This window comes from Camelus bactrianus, chromosome 28 (assembly GCF_048773025.1).
Source record: "Camelus bactrianus isolate YW-2024 breed Bactrian camel chromosome 28, ASM4877302v1, whole genome shotgun sequence".
In the NCBI taxonomy this organism is placed as follows: Eukaryota; Metazoa; Chordata; class Mammalia; order Artiodactyla; family Camelidae; genus Camelus; species Camelus bactrianus.
This window is the reverse complement of record NC_133566.1, coordinates 20,180,097-20,198,703: the sequence shown is the minus strand read 5'-3', so window position 1 is coordinate 20,198,703 and position 18,607 is coordinate 20,180,097. Positions and strand designations below refer to the sequence as shown.

At 44.6% G+C, this 18,607-nt stretch overlaps 1 protein-coding gene and 1 long non-coding RNA gene across 16 annotated transcripts in view; one reads left to right on the top strand and one right to left on the bottom strand.

Moving 5' to 3' along the window:
* The window catches only part of LOC105072091 (uncharacterized), a 120,508-nt gene that overhangs the window by 22,253 nt on the left and 79,648 nt on the right, over window positions 1-18,607 (bottom strand). For 9 of the 15 annotated variants that reach the window (XR_012502994.1, XR_012502993.1, XR_012502987.1 and 6 more), the window contains one exon: window positions 2,131-5,465. This is a non-coding gene — a long non-coding RNA (uncharacterized LOC105072091). Of the gene's footprint in view, window positions 1-2,130; window positions 5,466-18,607 lie in introns of those variants that run through there. The other 6 variants (XR_012502983.1, XR_012502982.1, XR_012502984.1 and 3 more) reach the window with 2 other exon arrangements.
* The window catches only part of DNAH6 (dynein axonemal heavy chain 6), a 150,366-nt gene that overhangs the window by 105,980 nt on the left and 25,779 nt on the right, over window positions 1-18,607 (top strand). Inside the window, exons 60-64 of the mRNA XM_045519487.2 lie at window positions 2,715-2,894; window positions 5,016-5,249; window positions 7,966-8,101; window positions 11,508-11,674; window positions 16,468-16,658. Of these exons, the coding sequence (XP_045375443.2) occupies window positions 2,715-2,894; window positions 5,016-5,249; window positions 7,966-8,101; window positions 11,508-11,674; window positions 16,468-16,658 (908 nt within the window). The remainder of the gene's footprint in view (window positions 1-2,714; window positions 2,895-5,015; window positions 5,250-7,965; window positions 8,102-11,507; window positions 11,675-16,467; window positions 16,659-18,607) is intronic.

The following is an 18,607-nucleotide window of genomic DNA, read 5'->3' as shown; positions in this document are numbered from 1 at the left end:
TCTGCTTTCCACCTCTCAGAAGTGTATTGAGATTTCCTCTTCCATTCCTCCCATCTTTGTGGATTGGCAGTTTTTTAAATCACTTTGCAATAACTCTGCCATGGTTCCAGCAGTGGGTAAAGGTAGACACATGTGTTCTGACCACCATCTTTAGCTGTAAACTGTTTCCGTTTGCAAGGTGTTGCCTTGAAGACATCCTTTCTGGCAAGTACAGACAGGACTGCATTTCCTGCCTGTGGTCTGTGCTCCCCTAAACTCCCAGGCCCTCATTTAAAAATAGGACTCATTCCTCTCCCACTGCTGAAGCCTCCAGTCGCCAGGCACAATGTCTGTAAGTAGCTACTAAACTTAGCGGATGTGTACACTCTTCTCACATGCTCTGGCAAAAAGAAGAAAACAGGCCACTTTGCTTTCTCTTTAGCCCTGGGTTCTGGCCTGCTCACCCAGGAAAGAACTGTTTGGGAGTAAATCTGCAGGATCCAACTGCTCCCATGACAGCTTCCTTTCTTGTGCTCAGATAAAAGCTTTAGTTGAGTCCAGTATTGTTTCTCACCCAACTCTACTGCTTCTTGGCCCCTCAGGTTCCTAACGGGTCAATACAGGGAGAGTCTGAGCCTTGCCTTCCTGGACGCAGCCTCTGCACTGTCCCTCCCTCCCCTCTCCCGGGGGCCGGGGTGGACAGTCTGGCTTAGCCACTAGCCACAGTGGCTGCTGAGCCCCTGAAATGTGGCGAGTCTGAATGGAGACATGCTGTTAGTGTAAAATACCCACCAGATTTCCAAGACTTAGTCCCCCCAAAATGTAAAACTATCTCAGTAATTTTTTTATCGATTATATATTGGTGTCTATCAAGATACATCAGGTTATACTGGGTTAAATAAGATATGTTGTTAAAATTAATGTTACTTGGTTTTTTTGGGGTTTTTTTTTTTGCTTTTCATAAGCTTAGAAAAGTTAGAATTGTATCTGAGGCTCACATTATATTTCCACTGGGCAGTGTGGCTCTGGACAGAAACCCAGTTGTCCCCTGCAGTCCTCCCCTCGGTAGAGCAAATACTGGCCTCTGGTCCCAGAGTGATTTTTCAGGGCCCGTGGCCTGGACCCTGTGACTTCCTAGAGGGAGAGCATCTCCCAGCCTAGGGGTACCCACAGCTGAGAGAGAGGAGCGGGGTGGTGGGGAACAGGGACAGACAGCAGTAGAGAAAGACAGGCTGAGGGAGACAGAAAGGGAATCTTGGAAAGCCCACTGGCCAGAGGCGCCCCAGAGCCACAAATCCAAAGTACAAGAAACCAGAACAGCAAGAGATCTCGTCGGCGTCTCCAACTTACTTAGGTTTACAACCTTCCACAAACGACGGCTTCCAGCCCCGGGTTCCCTGTGTCCACAGCCAGGACGCTGGGAAGACAGAGGAGCATTCTTTTCTTTGTTATTCCAGAGCGGGACATGGTGCTACGTCCTTCCAGCCTCCCCCCCCCCCCACTTCCTTGGGGGCAGTTTCATGGGGGTCCCTTCTCTCGTCTTAACTCTTCATTACATGAACCTGGGGACTGCTCACCAGGAAGTCGGGGAGCAACTGGGAGCGCTGTGTTGGTGTTTCCTTCAGGAGTAACCCAGCTTCCAGGCTCAGACAAGCACTGCTCTGCTGCCTCCCGGGCCCCCTGAGTTGCCTGTTTCCATTTGCCCATCCCTGACTCCACGAGGAAAGGAGGTCAGCTCAGTCCAAAGGTCACTGAGTCCTGAGACTCAGTCATCTGTCTGAGGGCCCCCTTATTTTTTTTTTAATTTTTCAGTTTTATTAGGTAGAATTGTTACAATTCGGCTGCACATATACAATATATTGCATATAAATACATATATACAATATACTGCACATATTTTAAAATTTACATATATGTACTGTTCACTGTTTCTTAGAACATTTTAAGCTTTAGGTTTTTAAATTTACACAATTATCAAAGGAATAAAGCCAACCACAAAATAAGAATTAATTCAAAGAGATACATACACCCTGCTATTAACAGCAGCATTATTTATAAGTGCCAAGATATGGAAGCATCCTCAGTGCACATCAATAGATGAACAGATGAAGAAGATGCAGCTTATATATGTAATGGAATACAACTCACCCATAAGAAAGAAGGGTATTTATTTTGCCATTTGCGTGGGGGCACCCTTATTACAATCACGAATTCATTGTATCTTTCTTATTACTTTCCTAGACCTAACTGGGTATGTTCCAAAAATCCCACCATGTTTTTGGAGACAAGAGCCTTAAAACTGGTTTCATTTATTTATTTAATTGACTTACAATGTGTTAATTTCTGGTGTCCAGACAGTGATTCATATATATATATATCTGAATATATGTGTATTCCTTTTCCTGTCCCCCCTTATTATAGGCCATCACAGAGTATCGAGCACAGTCCCCTGTGCCACACAGTAGGACCCTGCTGTTCACTTCTTTTATACACAGTAGTTAGCATCTGCAAATCCCGAACTCCCAATTTCTCCCTCCCCTCCCACTTTCCCCTCTGGCAACCATAAATTTGTTTTCTATGAAAACGGCATGCTTTAGAAATGAAAGGAAGAATAAACAGACTCTACAGGGATCTTCCGGGAATGCAGCTTTGCACTCCGGTGCACGGGGTCCTCCGCTCTGTCTCTTCACTCCTTCAGCGCCTTGCGGGGGTCTTGTTTTCTTCTGTTTCCCCAGATCACTTCCGGTGCCATTAAAATCAGGCTGAAGGAGGCAGAGTCCACGGAACAGATGATAAACGTTGCTCGTGAGAAGTACCGCCCGGTGGCCACTCAGGGCTCTGTGATGTACTTCGTGATCGCGAGCCTCTCGGAAATTGATCCCATGTACCAGTACTCGTTAAAATACTTCAAACAGGCAAGTGTCTTGGTGGTGGTGAAATGTATCTCTCTGACCCCCCTTAAGCCCTGCCTAGCTACGTCCTGCCTCAGACAAATCGTGAGTCTAGCTGTCAGGCAGAATCCCCCCAGAGTTTGGGTTCAGACTGGGGTTCAGGCAGGGCTCCTAAGACGGGTGCCTGGTGCGCCCAGAACATTGCACAGAGGAAGGCGAGAAAGCGTCTCTGCGAGTTCCATTTTCCTCCTGGCCTCCTCGGCTCACAGCTTGCTTGGCTTTCGTCTTACCTGCCTTCCTTTTTTTGAGCCCCAGCCCCGTGCTATTTGACTCCGCTTTCTCTCCAGCAAACCAGCTTCTTTTCCACTGATAGAGATTCCTGAGCGCATCCCAGTCTCAGACAGCACTGACCTTAAGCAAGTGGGTTTCCGTATTTTCCCCCCAGAACCCTTCCTGCAGCTGGCTCTCCTCCCAGCCCTGGCTTTGGTTTAGAGGGATGGCGCGTGCCCGTCTCCTCTCCCGTGTCCCGTCCCCACCCCCGCCGTGTAACGGGGAGACTGTTTCACTGTGGTCTCTCCCCTTGGCCTCACGTTCACGGCTGAATTTCACCTGACCTCTCGTGAGTAGGGTACGTTCACCCCTCAGCCTCCGTGTTGGCAGCGTTCTAACATCTCCCCAAAGCAAATTCAGTGTCACAAACCTTTGGCCAGCAACGTCAGTTTACCTGAAGACTTCCGGGGGAGGCAGTTTGAACCACTCACTCCACAGCAAAAGCCCTCTGTTCGCCTCCAGTTTCTCCCAGCCCGGGCCTCACGCGGCCTCATGGGCTGTTTGCTGTCTGCCAGCTCCTGCTCCCTGGTCTGTGCAGAGCAGTCAAGCTCACCCCGGCTCCTCTAGTCCTCCATGCTGATGCCCTCACACAGCTCAGCAGACACCTGCTCCATATGCGCCACTGCCAGTAGAAAACGGTGGGAAATTGTAAACATACCCTCTCGCCCTGCAACACACCTGTATGTCCTGCTCTGCGCCCCTGTGCTCAGTCAGTGCTGGCTCTCACCCTGAAGCCAGGCCAGCCCAGGCCTCGTGGTTTTAAAACACTGCCCTGCCCATATGGGTCTAAAATGGATTTTCACAGACGTTGCCCATCACACACAGTTCATGGCCCAAAGCCACAGCCAGGCTGTCCCTGTCCTGTCTCTAGAGCCACATCTCCTACCAGACTGGCCAACAGCCAGACGGACCCTTTCACATCCCCTGGACTCCCTGGATGCTTCCATGTTTATGATGCTCTCTGTTTAGAAGGCCCCCCGGCCCCCCCGGCGTCAGTGCCGCCTTCTTTAGTGAAGCCGGCTGCTGCGGCTGCTACTGTCTGGGGCGGGATGTCCAAAACAGTCACCCACGTGGCTGGGCTGTTGATCGTGGCCTCCAGCGGCCTCTCCGTGTGGCTGGGTGCTCACAACATGGCACCTGGGTTCCAAGAGGGCAGCTCCAAAAGCCAGTGTTCCACAAGCCAAGATGCGAGCCGTGAGGCCTCTTCTGACCTGGCTTTGGACTTGCGCTGTGGTCTCTTGGTCAAGCCGGTCCCTAAGACTAGCCCAGCTTTCAGAGGGCAGGACTTAGACTCCACCTGTCAAGGGGAGGGGTAGCTAACGGCTCCAGTGGTCTTTCCTCCAGCACCTCTGAGACGCCTCCTCTGCAGCCCCGCCACGTCAGCCCGGGTGGGGGCTCTTCTCCCCTGCTGGAGGCTGCCCTCCCCACCCCCACCTCCCCCACCACGGTGCTCAAGCCCCACGGGACACTTCCTGTGGGCTTCAAGAGTGAAGAGTGATTTCCATCCCACCATAAAAGCTGTTGAAATACTCAAAACAAATTTTATACACGAGACTGAGCCTGGTTTTCCCTCGAGACGTCTTGTTTAGTGCCCTTGACATGGTTAGGGGTCCAGCAACAAGAGGAGTTGCAGGAGAGAGTGGAAATGAAGAACTGAGAGAAATGGAGAGGCGTGTTGTCCAGACGCCCCCGGGCTCCCTTCCAACAAGAAGTACTCACTGAATCTGGGGGAGCTGGGGTGAGGAGCAGGGATTTTTTTTTCCCTCCAGAGAAACGGAGTTAAATCAGAGATGCTGACAGAGTCCCCTTCCACAGCTGTTCAACACAACCATTGAAGCCTCCGCGAGGACGGACAGCCTGCAGCGGCGCATGGAAGTACTGCTGGAGCAGACTCTCCTCACCGCCTACGTCAACGTCTCGAGAGGACTTTTCGAACAACATAAACTCGTCTACAGCTTTATGCTCTGTGTTGAGATCATGCGTCAGCAAGGACGCTTAACGGATGCTGAGTGGAATTTCTTCCTCCGAGGTTCTGCAGGATTAGAAAAGGTACCTGTTCCACGTTCAGGCCGTGAGGGTTGCTAGACAGAGCCCACGTGCACCTACCAGTGCTCCACGGTGACTCGGGCGGCTGGAGGTTGCACATTCGGCTGGTGGCCCACTGGGGGAGGGCCCCGGGGGTCGGGGACCCAGGCGACAACTTAGTTCTGTCTTGAGTAGCTGAGTAATGTCGGTAACAACCTCCTTATGCAGCGATGTCCGCACCTGTAGGAAACAGATGATGGGAGTAACCAGTGAGCTAGTAGATGTGAACATGTTTTGAAAAGTTGACCATCTTAAAACAGGAAGAGTTCAAATCCAGTAAAAGCTGTAGCCCCCAGATCTGGCCATACCGACTGTGAAATCCTAACCCTCTTCCCTGGACGCATCTTTCGTTACAAAGCCCGGCGACGGCGAGAACTTGACTGCTGCCCTCTGTGATACCGCAGTACGAGGTATCCTTCTTCACGTTTATCCGTTTGTCTGACTGGCCCCAGACTGGTCTAACTCATCCACGTACCACCAGCCTGGTGGCCCACAGAACGGAGGCACAGTCCTCCAGCTCTTGCCTGCAGGTCCGTCCAGCCCAGCTCTAAACTCTTGGCTCTGTCCTGTCGATCTCAAGCCCGGCCCTGGGCCCCTACAGACCAACCTGATACCTGCACCTGTTTGCCAGAATTTGAGCCTCGGTGTATCACTGGGACATTGGACTTCGTGCTTTTACTTGACTCTCAGCTCCCTGTGCTTCCCGGACAAGCCTTGTCAAGACCTCTCCACCAGGTGGTCCTTCTTCCGTGACCCCCCCACCTGCACACAGACATTTTCTACTAACCCTGGCTTAACGCTGTCTTAACTCCACAATCACAGTTAACACCTACAGAGGGCTTGCTGTGTGCTTTACGTGTATCAACTCATTCACTTCAGGACTCCTGCTGAGTGAGTTCCTGATTTTATCTCTAGTCTGCAGGTAAGTTGACTAGGCACAGAGAGATTAAGTCACTCATCGTGATCACGTTCTCAGCAGGGTGTGGAGCTGGGGTTCGGCCCTCGCAGTCAGTCTGTACGGCCCGCCCTCTCACCCCTTCGCTCTACCGCGACTGTCAGTCGCTCAACCAGGCGCTTCTCGGTATTCTTGCTGACAACCTTGTTTACGGTTTTCTCAGCCAGAGGCTCTGAGGGGTTAAAGACCTTTCCAGTATCACCTAATAGCTAATAATGCCTGAGAGTGAGATGCAGACCCAGGTCCGACCTTCCGAAGCCCCACGTCCATTCCAGTGCCACCTGCCACTTCTCATGAGCAAAGTATTTTGAAAAGAAATTTAAAATAGGTTTTAACTATCACCAAGCTCGAAATGTAAGATTACTCAGAAATCATCTTCAGAAACTTCTCCAAAGTTGTCTTTGTTTTTTCAAATTAAACTTTCTTTTCCTCCACCATGAGGAAATTTGAATGAATCTTGACTGATTTTTTTTTTTTTAGAAATGTGTTTGGGACCTTTTATCTAGTTATTTAGTTACTCATTTTTTTATATTAATAGATCAATAGAATCAATAAAATAAAGCATTTAAAAAATACAGGATCACCTTAGTGGATGAAGAAAAAGTATCTGACAAACCCAATACCCTTTTGCCATAAAAACACAAAACAAGCCAGAAACAGAGGAGAACTTCCTCAGCCAGATAAAGAGCACATACGAAAGCCCGCACGTCTGACACCACGCCTGAGGGCGGGAGCCTGGACGCGTCCCCCCGCAGGTCAGAAGCAAGACAAGGCTGTTGCACTTCTTTCCAACACTGCACTGGAAATTCTTGCCAGGTCAGTTAGACAAGAAAATGAAATAAAAGGCATCCAGGTGGGAAAGGAAGAAGTAAAACTGTCTCTATGTGCAGACGACATGGTTTTGTATAGAAGACACTAAGGAACCCACTTTAAAAAAACCTACTAGAATGAGTCAACGGGTTTAGCAAGGCTGCAGCGTACAGAATACAAGACTAATTTGGATTTCTATACACTTGCCATGAACAACATAAAAAAAAATGAAATTAACAACATAATTCCATTTACAGTGGTATCACAAAGAATAAAACACTTCAGAGTAAATTTAACAAAAGAAGTTCAAACTTTACACTCTGGACCACAACCAGAGCTGCTCCTCTGCCCCTTTTAAAGCTGTTTACCCACATGCAGGCGCCTCGTGGAATATTGCCAGATGGCACACTGCTTCTCCCAGAAGTTTCTGAGCGTGTGTGAGATGATCAGACGTGCACACACCCAGCCCAGCTGGAACGAGGCTGCCACTTGTTCTGCTACGGGGAGCCTTCCCTACCTCCTAGACGTGAGAACGTCTGGGTACTGGATTTGCAAACTAGTTCTCTAGAGAAAAAAATCACTAATGTAAGAATAGTTGAGGGGTAGGGAGAGACGGGTGTGGCGTGTTGGAGAAGATGCTAGAAGCAGACGTTACAGATTTAACTTTCACCCTTCACCAGATCAGCTGCTTTCTGCCCACGTCAGCATGGAAAGCTGTCATCACTGCCCTTCCACTCAGCGGCCTGCAGGCGGAGCTGACTCAGCATGACCTCTGTTTCACCGCATCTTGTACTTGGCCTGGGTAAAGGGTTATTGTTAACACGCTGTTAGAGGTTTTTCACTTAGACAAGGTGAAAGCATATTTTGTGGCTGTCTTTGTGAATCAGCGTTCATTTTCTGTCTGTCTTCTGATAGGAACGCCCACCCAAGCCTGACTTCCCCTGGCTGCCTCCTGCCATGTGGTTCGCATGCTGCGACTTAGAAGAATTATTTCCAGTTTTTACGGGACTTACACACCATATAGTGCTACTTCCTATTTCCATACGCATAGGTAATATGTCAAGAAGGGCCCGCCACAGGGGATTTGTACATAAGCTTGTGAATCCTAACTTTAAGGTCTCCTTTAACCTCTCCTGCAATACCGATATTTTTCACAAGGAAACATCTTGACTATTAAGACGTTGTGAAATTACTTGTTTTCCCAATGTCTTGAGTTGAGTGCTTGGCCCATAATTTTCAATATTTCATGTTTACTACTATACCCATTTTAAGGTGATACACTGACCTCTTAAGTATTGTTTTAGCTGCCTCCCATAGGGTTTTTAAAAAAAAAAACAACTTTTTATTGAAGGATAATAGACATAGGGAAAAGTGGACAGATCAAAACTGACAACCTGGTTATTAAAGTGACTGTACTTGCGAGCCACCACCCAGATGAAGGGCCAGACCAGCGGCGGCGTCACAGAATGCCCTCATGCTCCTTCACGGGCCTCTTCCCCGGAAGTTGTGCCTCCTCTGAGTTCTAACCTGCCGTGTGTTACTTTTCCCCCACAGGTTTTAATATGTAGCCCTTTCAGTTCTAAAAGTAGACTTTTCAATTCAAAAGCATTTAGGATTTGGGGAGGACTATCTTTTTACTGTTTATAATTTAATTATATTGTAGAAATTATACTCATGGTTTGCATGAAATTGATTCTTTGTAATTTCTTTACATTTCAGTTTATGGACAGTGTTCCCAGGTGTGTCTTTTCTTGGATGCAGGATTCCACATGTGATCTTTAGTTGAAACCTATCCATTATAGTGTTTATTTTACTGGTTTTTTAGACTTAGCAGTCTCTAAGAGAGGTGTATTAAGGTATACCATTATGACTGGTAATCTCTCTTTGTAATTCTGGACTTCTTCCCATTACACCTTGTGGAACTGATGCTGTTGTATAAACAGGTTTAGGATTATTATCCTCCTAGCAAACTGTTCCTTTTTTATTAAGTAATATTCCTCTTTACCCTCAACAGTGCTTTTTTGCCTTTAAATATATTTTCTAGTGTTAATAGGATCACAGCGGGACTCTCCATGAGCTTCCCCTCTGTGTGTTTCTACGCTGTCTTCAGCTCTTGTGCCACCGTCATGTTCTGGTGTATCCTTAGTGGGCTCTGTTGTTCTGAGCAACGTGAGTCTCCTTTTCACCAGGCAAGTTTTAATCTAATTATTATAAGGATGGTTTTTGATCTATTTCAGTGGCTCTCAACTGGGGAAGATTTTGTCCCGCAGGGGACATTCAGCAACGTCTGAAGGCATTTTTGGTGGCCACGACTGGGGTGGTGCTGTAAGCAACCAGCAGGTAGAAACCAGGCGTGTGGATCAGAACAGCCTCACAACAGATGACCACTTGGCCCCACGTGGCAGCAGTGGCAAGGCTGAAGACCCCTTCTGTCATCGTATTTTGTAGGGAAGTTTCTTCTTGGCAGGCTTTTTCTTTGCTTCATTTTTACTTCTTGTTTCTTGCCTTCAGGTCAGTTAGTTGTCCACATTCTTTTTATATTTCCCCTGTACTGATCTGAAGTTCTGTGTTCTATTTCTGTTTTTTAGTAATGACTCTTCTATTTCTCATATGAAAATCTATTTAACTGAGTACACCCAGTAAGTGTGGTGGTTCCAAGTCTGCATGGACCAGAATTTCTGGGATCCTAATATACTCATTTGATTTCTAAATAAAGACTAGAAAAAAATAAAATGCTCTTCCATAGATGAGTCAAATAAAAATTATGTTTCTGTATTGTGGGCCAGTTAAACAAGACAGCTAGAGGTAGAGGAAGAATGCAGAAAAGAACATCACTCACAGGAGAAGCCGCGTGATGGCAGTCAGGACAGACCCAAAGCAGCAGGAGCTCCACGGAGCCTCATGAACAGGGAGGCAGAGAGAAGGGGAGGAGGGGCAGGCTGAAAGGCTGGAAGAACAAGTCATCATGTTTGGACAAAAGGCACCATGTTATTCCTGCCAACTGGGACTAAAATTTCAGCAATTTAAATTTCCTGCTTTTCATCTGCTAAATTTCGAGGTTTATTCTGGAAAAATCCTGCAGAACTGTGAAGGCCTGTACATATGCTAGGATGCCTTGTGTTCTAAAAGTGAACTTTAGATCTTTGCACGTGAAGTTTAATGATTAATTTCAATGCCAGTCTTACCTTCAGAGGCTCCCTACTTGCCTCCATCTTTCATCTCTGATGGTTTCTAAGTGCTTCATGTCCTATTAGTTGAGAGTTATCATTTTAAATGATCCAGTCTTATTAGCCAAAGCCCTAGTGATGACACAATAATGAGAACCTGAGGAGAGAAGTCCTTTTGGAATAAATGATTCTCAGAATAATGCATCCTCTTTCACTAAACAGCATGTGGTGTGCTGTGCCCTGCAGTCTCACCAGGTCACTGTCTACATTTCATGTAGAAATTAGAAGTCTTTCAGAGGTACGTACCGCGCCAGGGCCATGCTCTCAAGTGTCACTAAATTTCTAACTGTCACCAGCTCTGTGGTTGGCCCCCGGAGGAGAGCCCCAGCAGCCCAGCTGGACAGAGTGGTTTTCCAGCCTGATCTGGAAGCCAGCCATTCTGCCTAACGTTCAGCCCCAGCAGCCTGTTTCCTCACTGGAGGACGTGCTGGCCGAGCTGGCTTGCTGAGCGTCTTAGGGCACACGGTGCCCCTGGACCTGCGGGAACATCCTTGCTCATTCTTACTACAGGTTAGAACCACAGTAAGGGCTACCTACCTAGGATCCTACCCCTCATGCGAGGTGTTCCGTGGGGTGGGGGTGGGGAGGGCACTGTGTTCTGTTTATTAGGGCCTAAAGTTGTATGTACGTTGATTTATTCATATTATTACTTACACTGTAAAAATTACAGATGCCAGAATTTTTAATTTGCTTCATGCATCAGATAGTTGTGTTACTTCCTGCTACTATTACGTGTTTTCTGCCTTTTCTTCTGCCTCCAGCAGTGATGGTTTGATGCAATTTTATGCTTATTATCTGGCCCATGTAGGTTTACTTTAATATGTTTTTACTATGGCGTTTGTGTTTTAATTAATATAACCTGACCTGCTTTGTCCCATTTAATTGTCTTTGCCTTGAAGTCTTAATGTAGCCAGTGTTACTCCTATCACTGAACGTTCCTCTTTTTGCTCACATTTGATGGCTATACCTCTGTGCATCCTTTTATTTTTTAACTTCTCTGTCATCTGTTTTAGCTTTGCATATTGTAAGTGGTTTGCATTTGTTTCCTGATCTCATTTTAAATTCTTTACTTTTTAATTAGGTTGGGTAGGGGGAGATTAATATATTTACATTTGTGGTGATGTAAAAACCACATAGTAAATGCAGAGATTTTTAAAATTACCAACTATATTTATTTAATTGCAAAGTCAAAACAAGTCTAACTAAAGCATATTTTAAAATTGTTTCCAGGATCGTTTGAGACTTATATTAACCCACAGAACCAGGACGCCTATTCGAAAACGGAGGATGATCATTTCGTGACAGAGGAAAGGCTGACCACAAGCAGTAATTCTTGGCATCCAGAATTAAGTTCTTTCCAAAAGCTAATTCTTATTAAATGCTGTAAAGAAGAAAAGGTAGGATACTTTTTAATTAAAGAACTGTGCTTATCGTAATTCCTACTGAAGCTCACCAGCCAGCTATGATTCATAAACTGGTTAGGTTTATTTGTTTAGAGAGTAACAATGGCCAAGTTTGGGAGGCGGTTCTAAGAAATGGAGACTCTGTGTTATCAGCAGAACACAATGTCCTACATAGAAAATGATGGCGAGCCGGTGGGGAACCTGGTCGTCCTTCCCAAGTATGTGCCGCTGGGGAGCTTGCGTTCCCTGCAAGAGAGGGCAGGTGCCGGCTGAATGCTGTTAGCAGGGAGCCGATGGGCCTTTCAGATCTCGGCAGCAATGAGAAGGAAGCGTTTGAAGAGAATAAAACCATAGCCACCAAGATCAGTTTGAAGGCAGCTGAAGTCGTTAATGTGAGAAATTATCGCAGCCTGAATTAGGATGGAGACAGCAGATGAAAGAGATGGAGGGAGCTGCGGGGATGAGGCATCTGGTGTAGTTCCCAGTTTCTGCCCGGGTACCAAAGGGGACAGTTGTATCAACAGCCAAGCAAATGTGAAAGGAGAAACACGTCAGAGAAAGATGTCACTGAGTCTGCACGCCCACCAGCTACCAGCACAGACAGCCGCCTGGGGACTAATTAATATCTGGGTAGAAAACTCTAGAGATAAATGTGGCTTAGAAACAGAGACCTGGGAATCATCAGCTCTGAGTTGGAAAGGAAAACCACAGGACTTGCTGAAACGGTAGAGGAATAACAGAAGAAGGGGGCAGTTGGGCAAAGGACGAAACCCCGAGGAGTACCGCCTTGGAAGGGGCAGCGAGAAACGATGAAGTACCCGTGAGAAGGAACAGGCAGAGGGGCAAGAAGAGCCCCAGCAGACAGATGTGACATGGAAACTAAGGAGGTATAGAGTTTCGACACAGCAGAAGTTATTGGTGAATGAATGGAGGGTGTTCCTATGAGAAATGAGAGAGAAAAACTCACTGGAAAAAGCCGAAGTGTAGTTGGGAGATACCGAGGCTACGTTGTAGGTTTTCTGCTGTCTCTGTAGGAACACAGAAAGGCTGAGGGGTAGACCTGGGCTACAGATAACTGCAGTAGATGAACAGAAGACACAAAGCCATTGAGACTGCTGGAAAGAGTAGTTCTGGAAAATGGAAGAGATCTAAGAAAAGGCTTATAGACTGAGGGAAAGGAAAGACCTTGAAAGTTTCTTGAAAGATGTAGTTGAACTAGAGGTGTAGCACAGCTAGAAGGAGGCAGAGAGGTTGTGATCAAAGTTGAGCGTAAAATTTCTGATGAGCAGTGCCAAGTGATGACAGTGTCCGGGGGGTGGCCACGGGTGTGGGTGACCGAGGATGTGATGCAATGACATACACTAGAGTTAGAGGTCAAGAAACTGTGAGGTAGGATGTTGGATGGCCTTACGGACCCTGAACCCGGGTTGTGTCACCCCGGATGATGACAAGACAGTGCCTGGGACACAGCTGATAAATCACTGGAACAGACATGAATGGAAAGGAAGGCTGTGAGTCAGGTGGAAAGTCTTCAGTGAATATGGGACGGTGGCCACCAGGCTGGATGCTGACAAAAATGAAAGGATGACTAAATGGCAGAAGCCCCAGAGGAGGAGGAGTTTTAAAGATTAAGACATAGGCTAGAAACTTCTAGGCTGTGGGAAATTTTTGTTGATTCTGTTCCAAGTTCTGTGTCCCTGCGTACGAGCTTTAGGTTACAACCACAGACAGCAAACTTAGTAAGTTTAAGGGGGAAGAAAGGATTTATTAAAACAAAAGATACTTGGGTAGCTCATTAAGTTCAAGGAAAAGCCAAATCAATCATGCCTCAGGAAGAGTGATAACCTGGGCAGCTCAGAGCCCCCAGCAGCGGGATTATCACTGAGCATCACACTTCTCAGCTACAGCTGTTACTCTAGTTGCAAATCTTACATCAGATAAGTGGCTAATATACTAAATAAGTTCCCTTTGCTGTGCAGAAACTTTTTAGTACGATGTAGCCTCACATTTATTTTGGCTTTCATTGATTTTGCTTTTGGTCAGATTAAAAAAAATCATCGCCAAGACCTATGTCAAGGAGTTTAATGCCTATGTTTTCTTCTAGAAATTTTATGGTTTCAGGCCTTATGTTCAAGTCTTTAATCCATTTTGAGTTAATTTTTGTATATAGTTGTATGGTAGTGGTTGAGTTTCATTCTTTTCCATGTGACTGTCTGGTTTTCCCAGCACCATTAATTGAAGAAACCGTCCTTTCCCTGTCGTATGTTCTTGCCTCCTCTGATGTAATTTAATTGACCACATACGCCTGAGTTTACATCTGGGATCCTTATTCTGTTCCATCCATCTGTGTGTCTGTTTTTATGCCAATATCATCCTGCTTTGATTACTACCACTTTGTAACATAGTTTAAGATCAGGGAGTGTGATGCCTCCAGCTCTGTTCTTCCTCAAGATTCCTTTGGCTATTTGAGGTTTTTTTGTGGTTCCAGACAAATTTTTTAGAATTACCTGTTTTAGTCTGTGAAAAATGCCATTGGAGTTTTGATATGGATTGCACTGAATGTGCAGATTGCTTTGGGTTTTGTGGGCATTTTAACAATATTGTTTCTTCCAATCCATGAATACAGAATATCTTTTCATTTATTTGTTTCTTCTTCAATTTTCTGTCGTTAACATCTTGCAGTTTTCAGTATATATAGGTCTTCCACCTGCTTGGTTAAATTTATTCCTAGGTATTTCATTCTTTTTGATGCAACTGTAAATAGGATTGTTTTCTTTCTTTCTCTTTCTTATAGTTTGTTATTAGTGTATAAGAACACAACAGATTTTTCTGTCTTGATTTTATGTCCTGCAGCTTTCCACTGAATTCATTTATTAGTTGTAACAGTTTTTTGATAGTCTTTAGTTTTTTGTATATAATACTGTCATCTGCAAACAGTGACAGTTTTAATTCTTCCTTTCCAATTGGATGGTTTTATTCATTTTCCCACCTAACTGCTCTGGCTAGGACTTTTAATACTATGTTGAATTAAAGTGGTAAGAGTGGGCATTACTGTCTTGCTCCTGTTCTTAAAGGAAAAGCTTTCACCTTTTCACTGTTGAATATGATGTTAACTGTGGGCCTGTCATATACGTCCTTTATTATGTGGAGGTATGTTCCCACTTTTGGGGAGTTTTTAATCATAAATGGCTATTGACTTTCGTTAAATGCTTTTTATGCACCCATTGAGGTGTTTTTTATCCTTTATTTTGTTAATGTGGTGTATCACTGACTGATTTGTGAATGTTGAACCATCCTTGCATCCTTGGAATAAATCCCACTTGATCATATGTATGATTCTTTTAATGTATTGCTGAACTTGGTTTGCTAATATTTTATTGAGGATTTTTGCATCTTTGTTCATCGGGGATATTGTTCATCACGGCAATTTTCTTGCCGTGTCCTTGCCTAATGACGGTCATCAGACTTTCTTGTGCTTACTGGCTATTTGTAGAACTGTCTATTCAGATCCTTTGCCATTTATTAAAATTGTCTGTTTCTTACGGAGTTGAGACCGTTTTACGTATTTTAGATACAAGCTCCTTAACAGATACATGATTTGAAAAAAGACGTTCTCCCACTCGGCGGTGGCCTTTAATACACCTGCACATACCTGTGCACTTTTCAGCTTTCTGCTTGTTACTGGTTTCTAGTTTCATGTGGTTGGCGAACATACTTGGTATGATTTCATTCTCCTTAAATTTGCTAAGACCTGTTTTGTGACCTAACTTGTGATCTGTCCTTCAGGATGTTCTATGTGCACTTCAGAATTTAGGTGCTCTGATCATATATATTTATAACTGTTATATCCTCCTGATGAATTGACCCCTTTGTTATTATATAATGACCTTCTTTGTCCCTTGTTAGAATTTTTTGCTTAAAATCTACTTTGTCTGATAGATGGATAGCAACCTCTGCTCTCTTTTTGTTTCCATTTGTATGAAATATATTTTCCCATTCCTTTACTTTGAGCCTGTATGTGTCCTTGAAGCTGAACTGAGTCTCTTGTGAGCACCATACCATAGGCCTTGTTTTTTGTTTTATCCAATGAACCACTCTGTGCCTTTTGATTGGCGAATTTAATCCATTTCCATTTAGAGTAATTACTGTTAGGTAAGGACTTACCAGTGCCACCTTAACAGCTGTTTTCTGGTGGTGTTACAGTTCCCTTGCTCCTTTCTTCCTCTCTCGCTGTCTTCCTTTTTGGATTGATGATCTTCCATAGTGTACGTTTTGATTTATTACCTTTATCTTTTGTGTATCTACTGTAAGTTTTTGCTTTATGATTAAATGAGGCCTACATGAGACATTTTGTAGATATAACAGTCTATTTTAGCTGATAACTTAACACACTATATTTTTGATGTCATAGCTAATTTTTTATATAGTGCATCCATTAACAAATTATTTTAGCTATAGCTATTTTTAATACTTTAATCATTTAACCTTTTACTAGAACTAAGTGATTAGCACAAAACCGTAGTTCTGTGTCATTCTGATTTTGACTATATGCTTACCTTTAACCAGTATATTTTATATTTTTGCATGTTTTCATGTTACTAATTAGCATCCATTCGTTTCAGCTTGAAGACTTCCTTCTAGCACCTCTTCTAAGGCAGATCTAATCAAGAGGGAACGCATGCAGGACAGTGCACTGCCCTCGGGGACGCTGAAGGGGAGAGACAGGACACAAGTACAGAGGATCTTCATGCAATTTTTTTTAAAATGTTTTTCCTTTCACCTTTCAGGTGGTTTTCGCTCTTACAGACTTTGTAATAGAAAATCTTGGGAAATGCTTTATAGAGACTCCACCCGTGGACCTGCCCACTCTGTATCAAGACATGTCGTACAGCACTCCCCTGGTCTTCATCCTGAGCACAGGCTCAGACCCCATGGGCGCATTTCAGAGGTTTGCCCGGGACAGCGGATATTCAGAACGGTAAGCTCACACTGTGCAGTTTTAACAATTCACGTGAACATCTACTTGTTAAAATTTCCCTTTTTTTCCTACCCTCTGTGGAGTGTGAATCCCTAACTCAGGAATCCCTCACAAAATAGATTAAGATACTTTAATCTTAATTTAAGATACTATTTAGTTAGCTCTGCGGGTTGTTAAAATGGTGTTAAAAATCATAAAAGCAGATGTAAACTTTATTGAGCAAAGGGGAGATTGTTTAAAATGTTAAAGTTTAATAATCTGATAGAATAGTGATTAAAACATTTGTTACTTAAGACATTATTTTAATGTAACTGTTAAAGGACTGTTGTTTACTCCTCAGCTCAAATGTGCAAAAAAATTCCACAGCTCTTTATGTTGTATTATTAAATTTCATCTTTCTCCTGAGCCTCTGCTCTGCTGGCTAACAGGGGGAGGAGGAAGTTTAAATTTGTGAATTTACATTATTATATTTTCTTCTGGTTTAAATGTCTCTAGGGTAAGCTGACTTGGCTTCATTCTCATGAAAGCTGAGTCTTTCTGACTTCTCCTTCTTTCCCTAACCCTCCCCAAGGTGGTGTCCTGATGGGTGAGAAGGTGCATGAGGCCACCGGGTGACAGGGAGGAGGAGGGGTCTCGTATCTAGGAGGTAATCGCCAGCTCTGACGGGCCCTTGCGTGGAGTGGCTGGTCTGGCCTGGTCCCTGGACTGGGGATTACGAAATAACGGAGCCCATCTGTTCTTTGAAGTTCATAATATGTATTAGTCAGGCTTCTCCAGAGAAACAGGACCAATGATAGATAGATAGACAGACAGACAGACAGATAATACAGATGGATAGATGGATGGATAGATAGAGATATATGCAATGTGTATTCAATACCCTACATATATTTTATCCTCTATATGTGTGTATATATTATGTATGTAAAATAAGAAATTGGCCTACATGATTATGGAGGCTGATAAGCCCCAAAATCTGCAGTCAGCAAGACAGAAACCCGGAAGAGCCGATGTGTAGTTCCGGTCCAAGCCCAAAGGCCTGAAAACCAAGAGTAATAATGGTACAAGTTCCAATCTGAAAGCCAGCGGGCTCAAGACCCAAGAAAAGCCAGTGTTTTCACCTGAATCCAAAGGCCAGAAAAGACCAAATGTCCCAGCTCAGTCAGGCAGGAGTTCCCTCATACTCAGCCTTTTTGTTCTGTTCAGGTCTTCACCTGATCAGATGAGGCCCCTCCACAGTAAGGAGGGCAGTCTGCTTTACTCAGTCTACAGATTCAAATACTAATCTCACCCAGAAACACCCTCACAGACTCACTCAAAATAATGTCTGGGCACCATGTGACCCAGTCACGTTGACACATAAAATTAACCATCAAATGGTCCTATATATCTACCTCTGGGTCTGAAGTCCTAACAAAAGAATTAGTAAGCAGAACTTTTAAGAGCGCCTGTGAATTAATAAGAAAAAGAAAATAGTCCAATAGGAACAAAGACCCAGAAATGTGAACAAGAAATTCTCAGAAAAGGAAATCTAAATGCCTAATAAGCCTATGAAAAGCTGCCCCACCCACTAATAATTAGGGGACGACAAATTAAAACCCTAAGAAGATGTCGCTTCTTACTCATCAAATCAGCAAAAAGGTGGCAGAGAGAGGGAGCGACAGAAACATTCATACTGCAAGTGGGAGCGAGAAACTTGTTAAATCAGTAGCCACATGACCAGTACATAAACCTATGAAAAGGGGAAACAATTTAAAACCTCAGTGAGATACCACTGTATATCCACCAGGTGTTCGCAAGGGTATGAAAAAACAAGTGCAAGTGTGGAATGGTGGCATCTCTTTGAAAAACACTTTGATATTGTAAAAAAAAAAAAAGAAGTTAAACATACTCTGTCCAACAGCAGTTCCATCCCCAGGAATCTACACGAGCAACTGGAACACCCACGT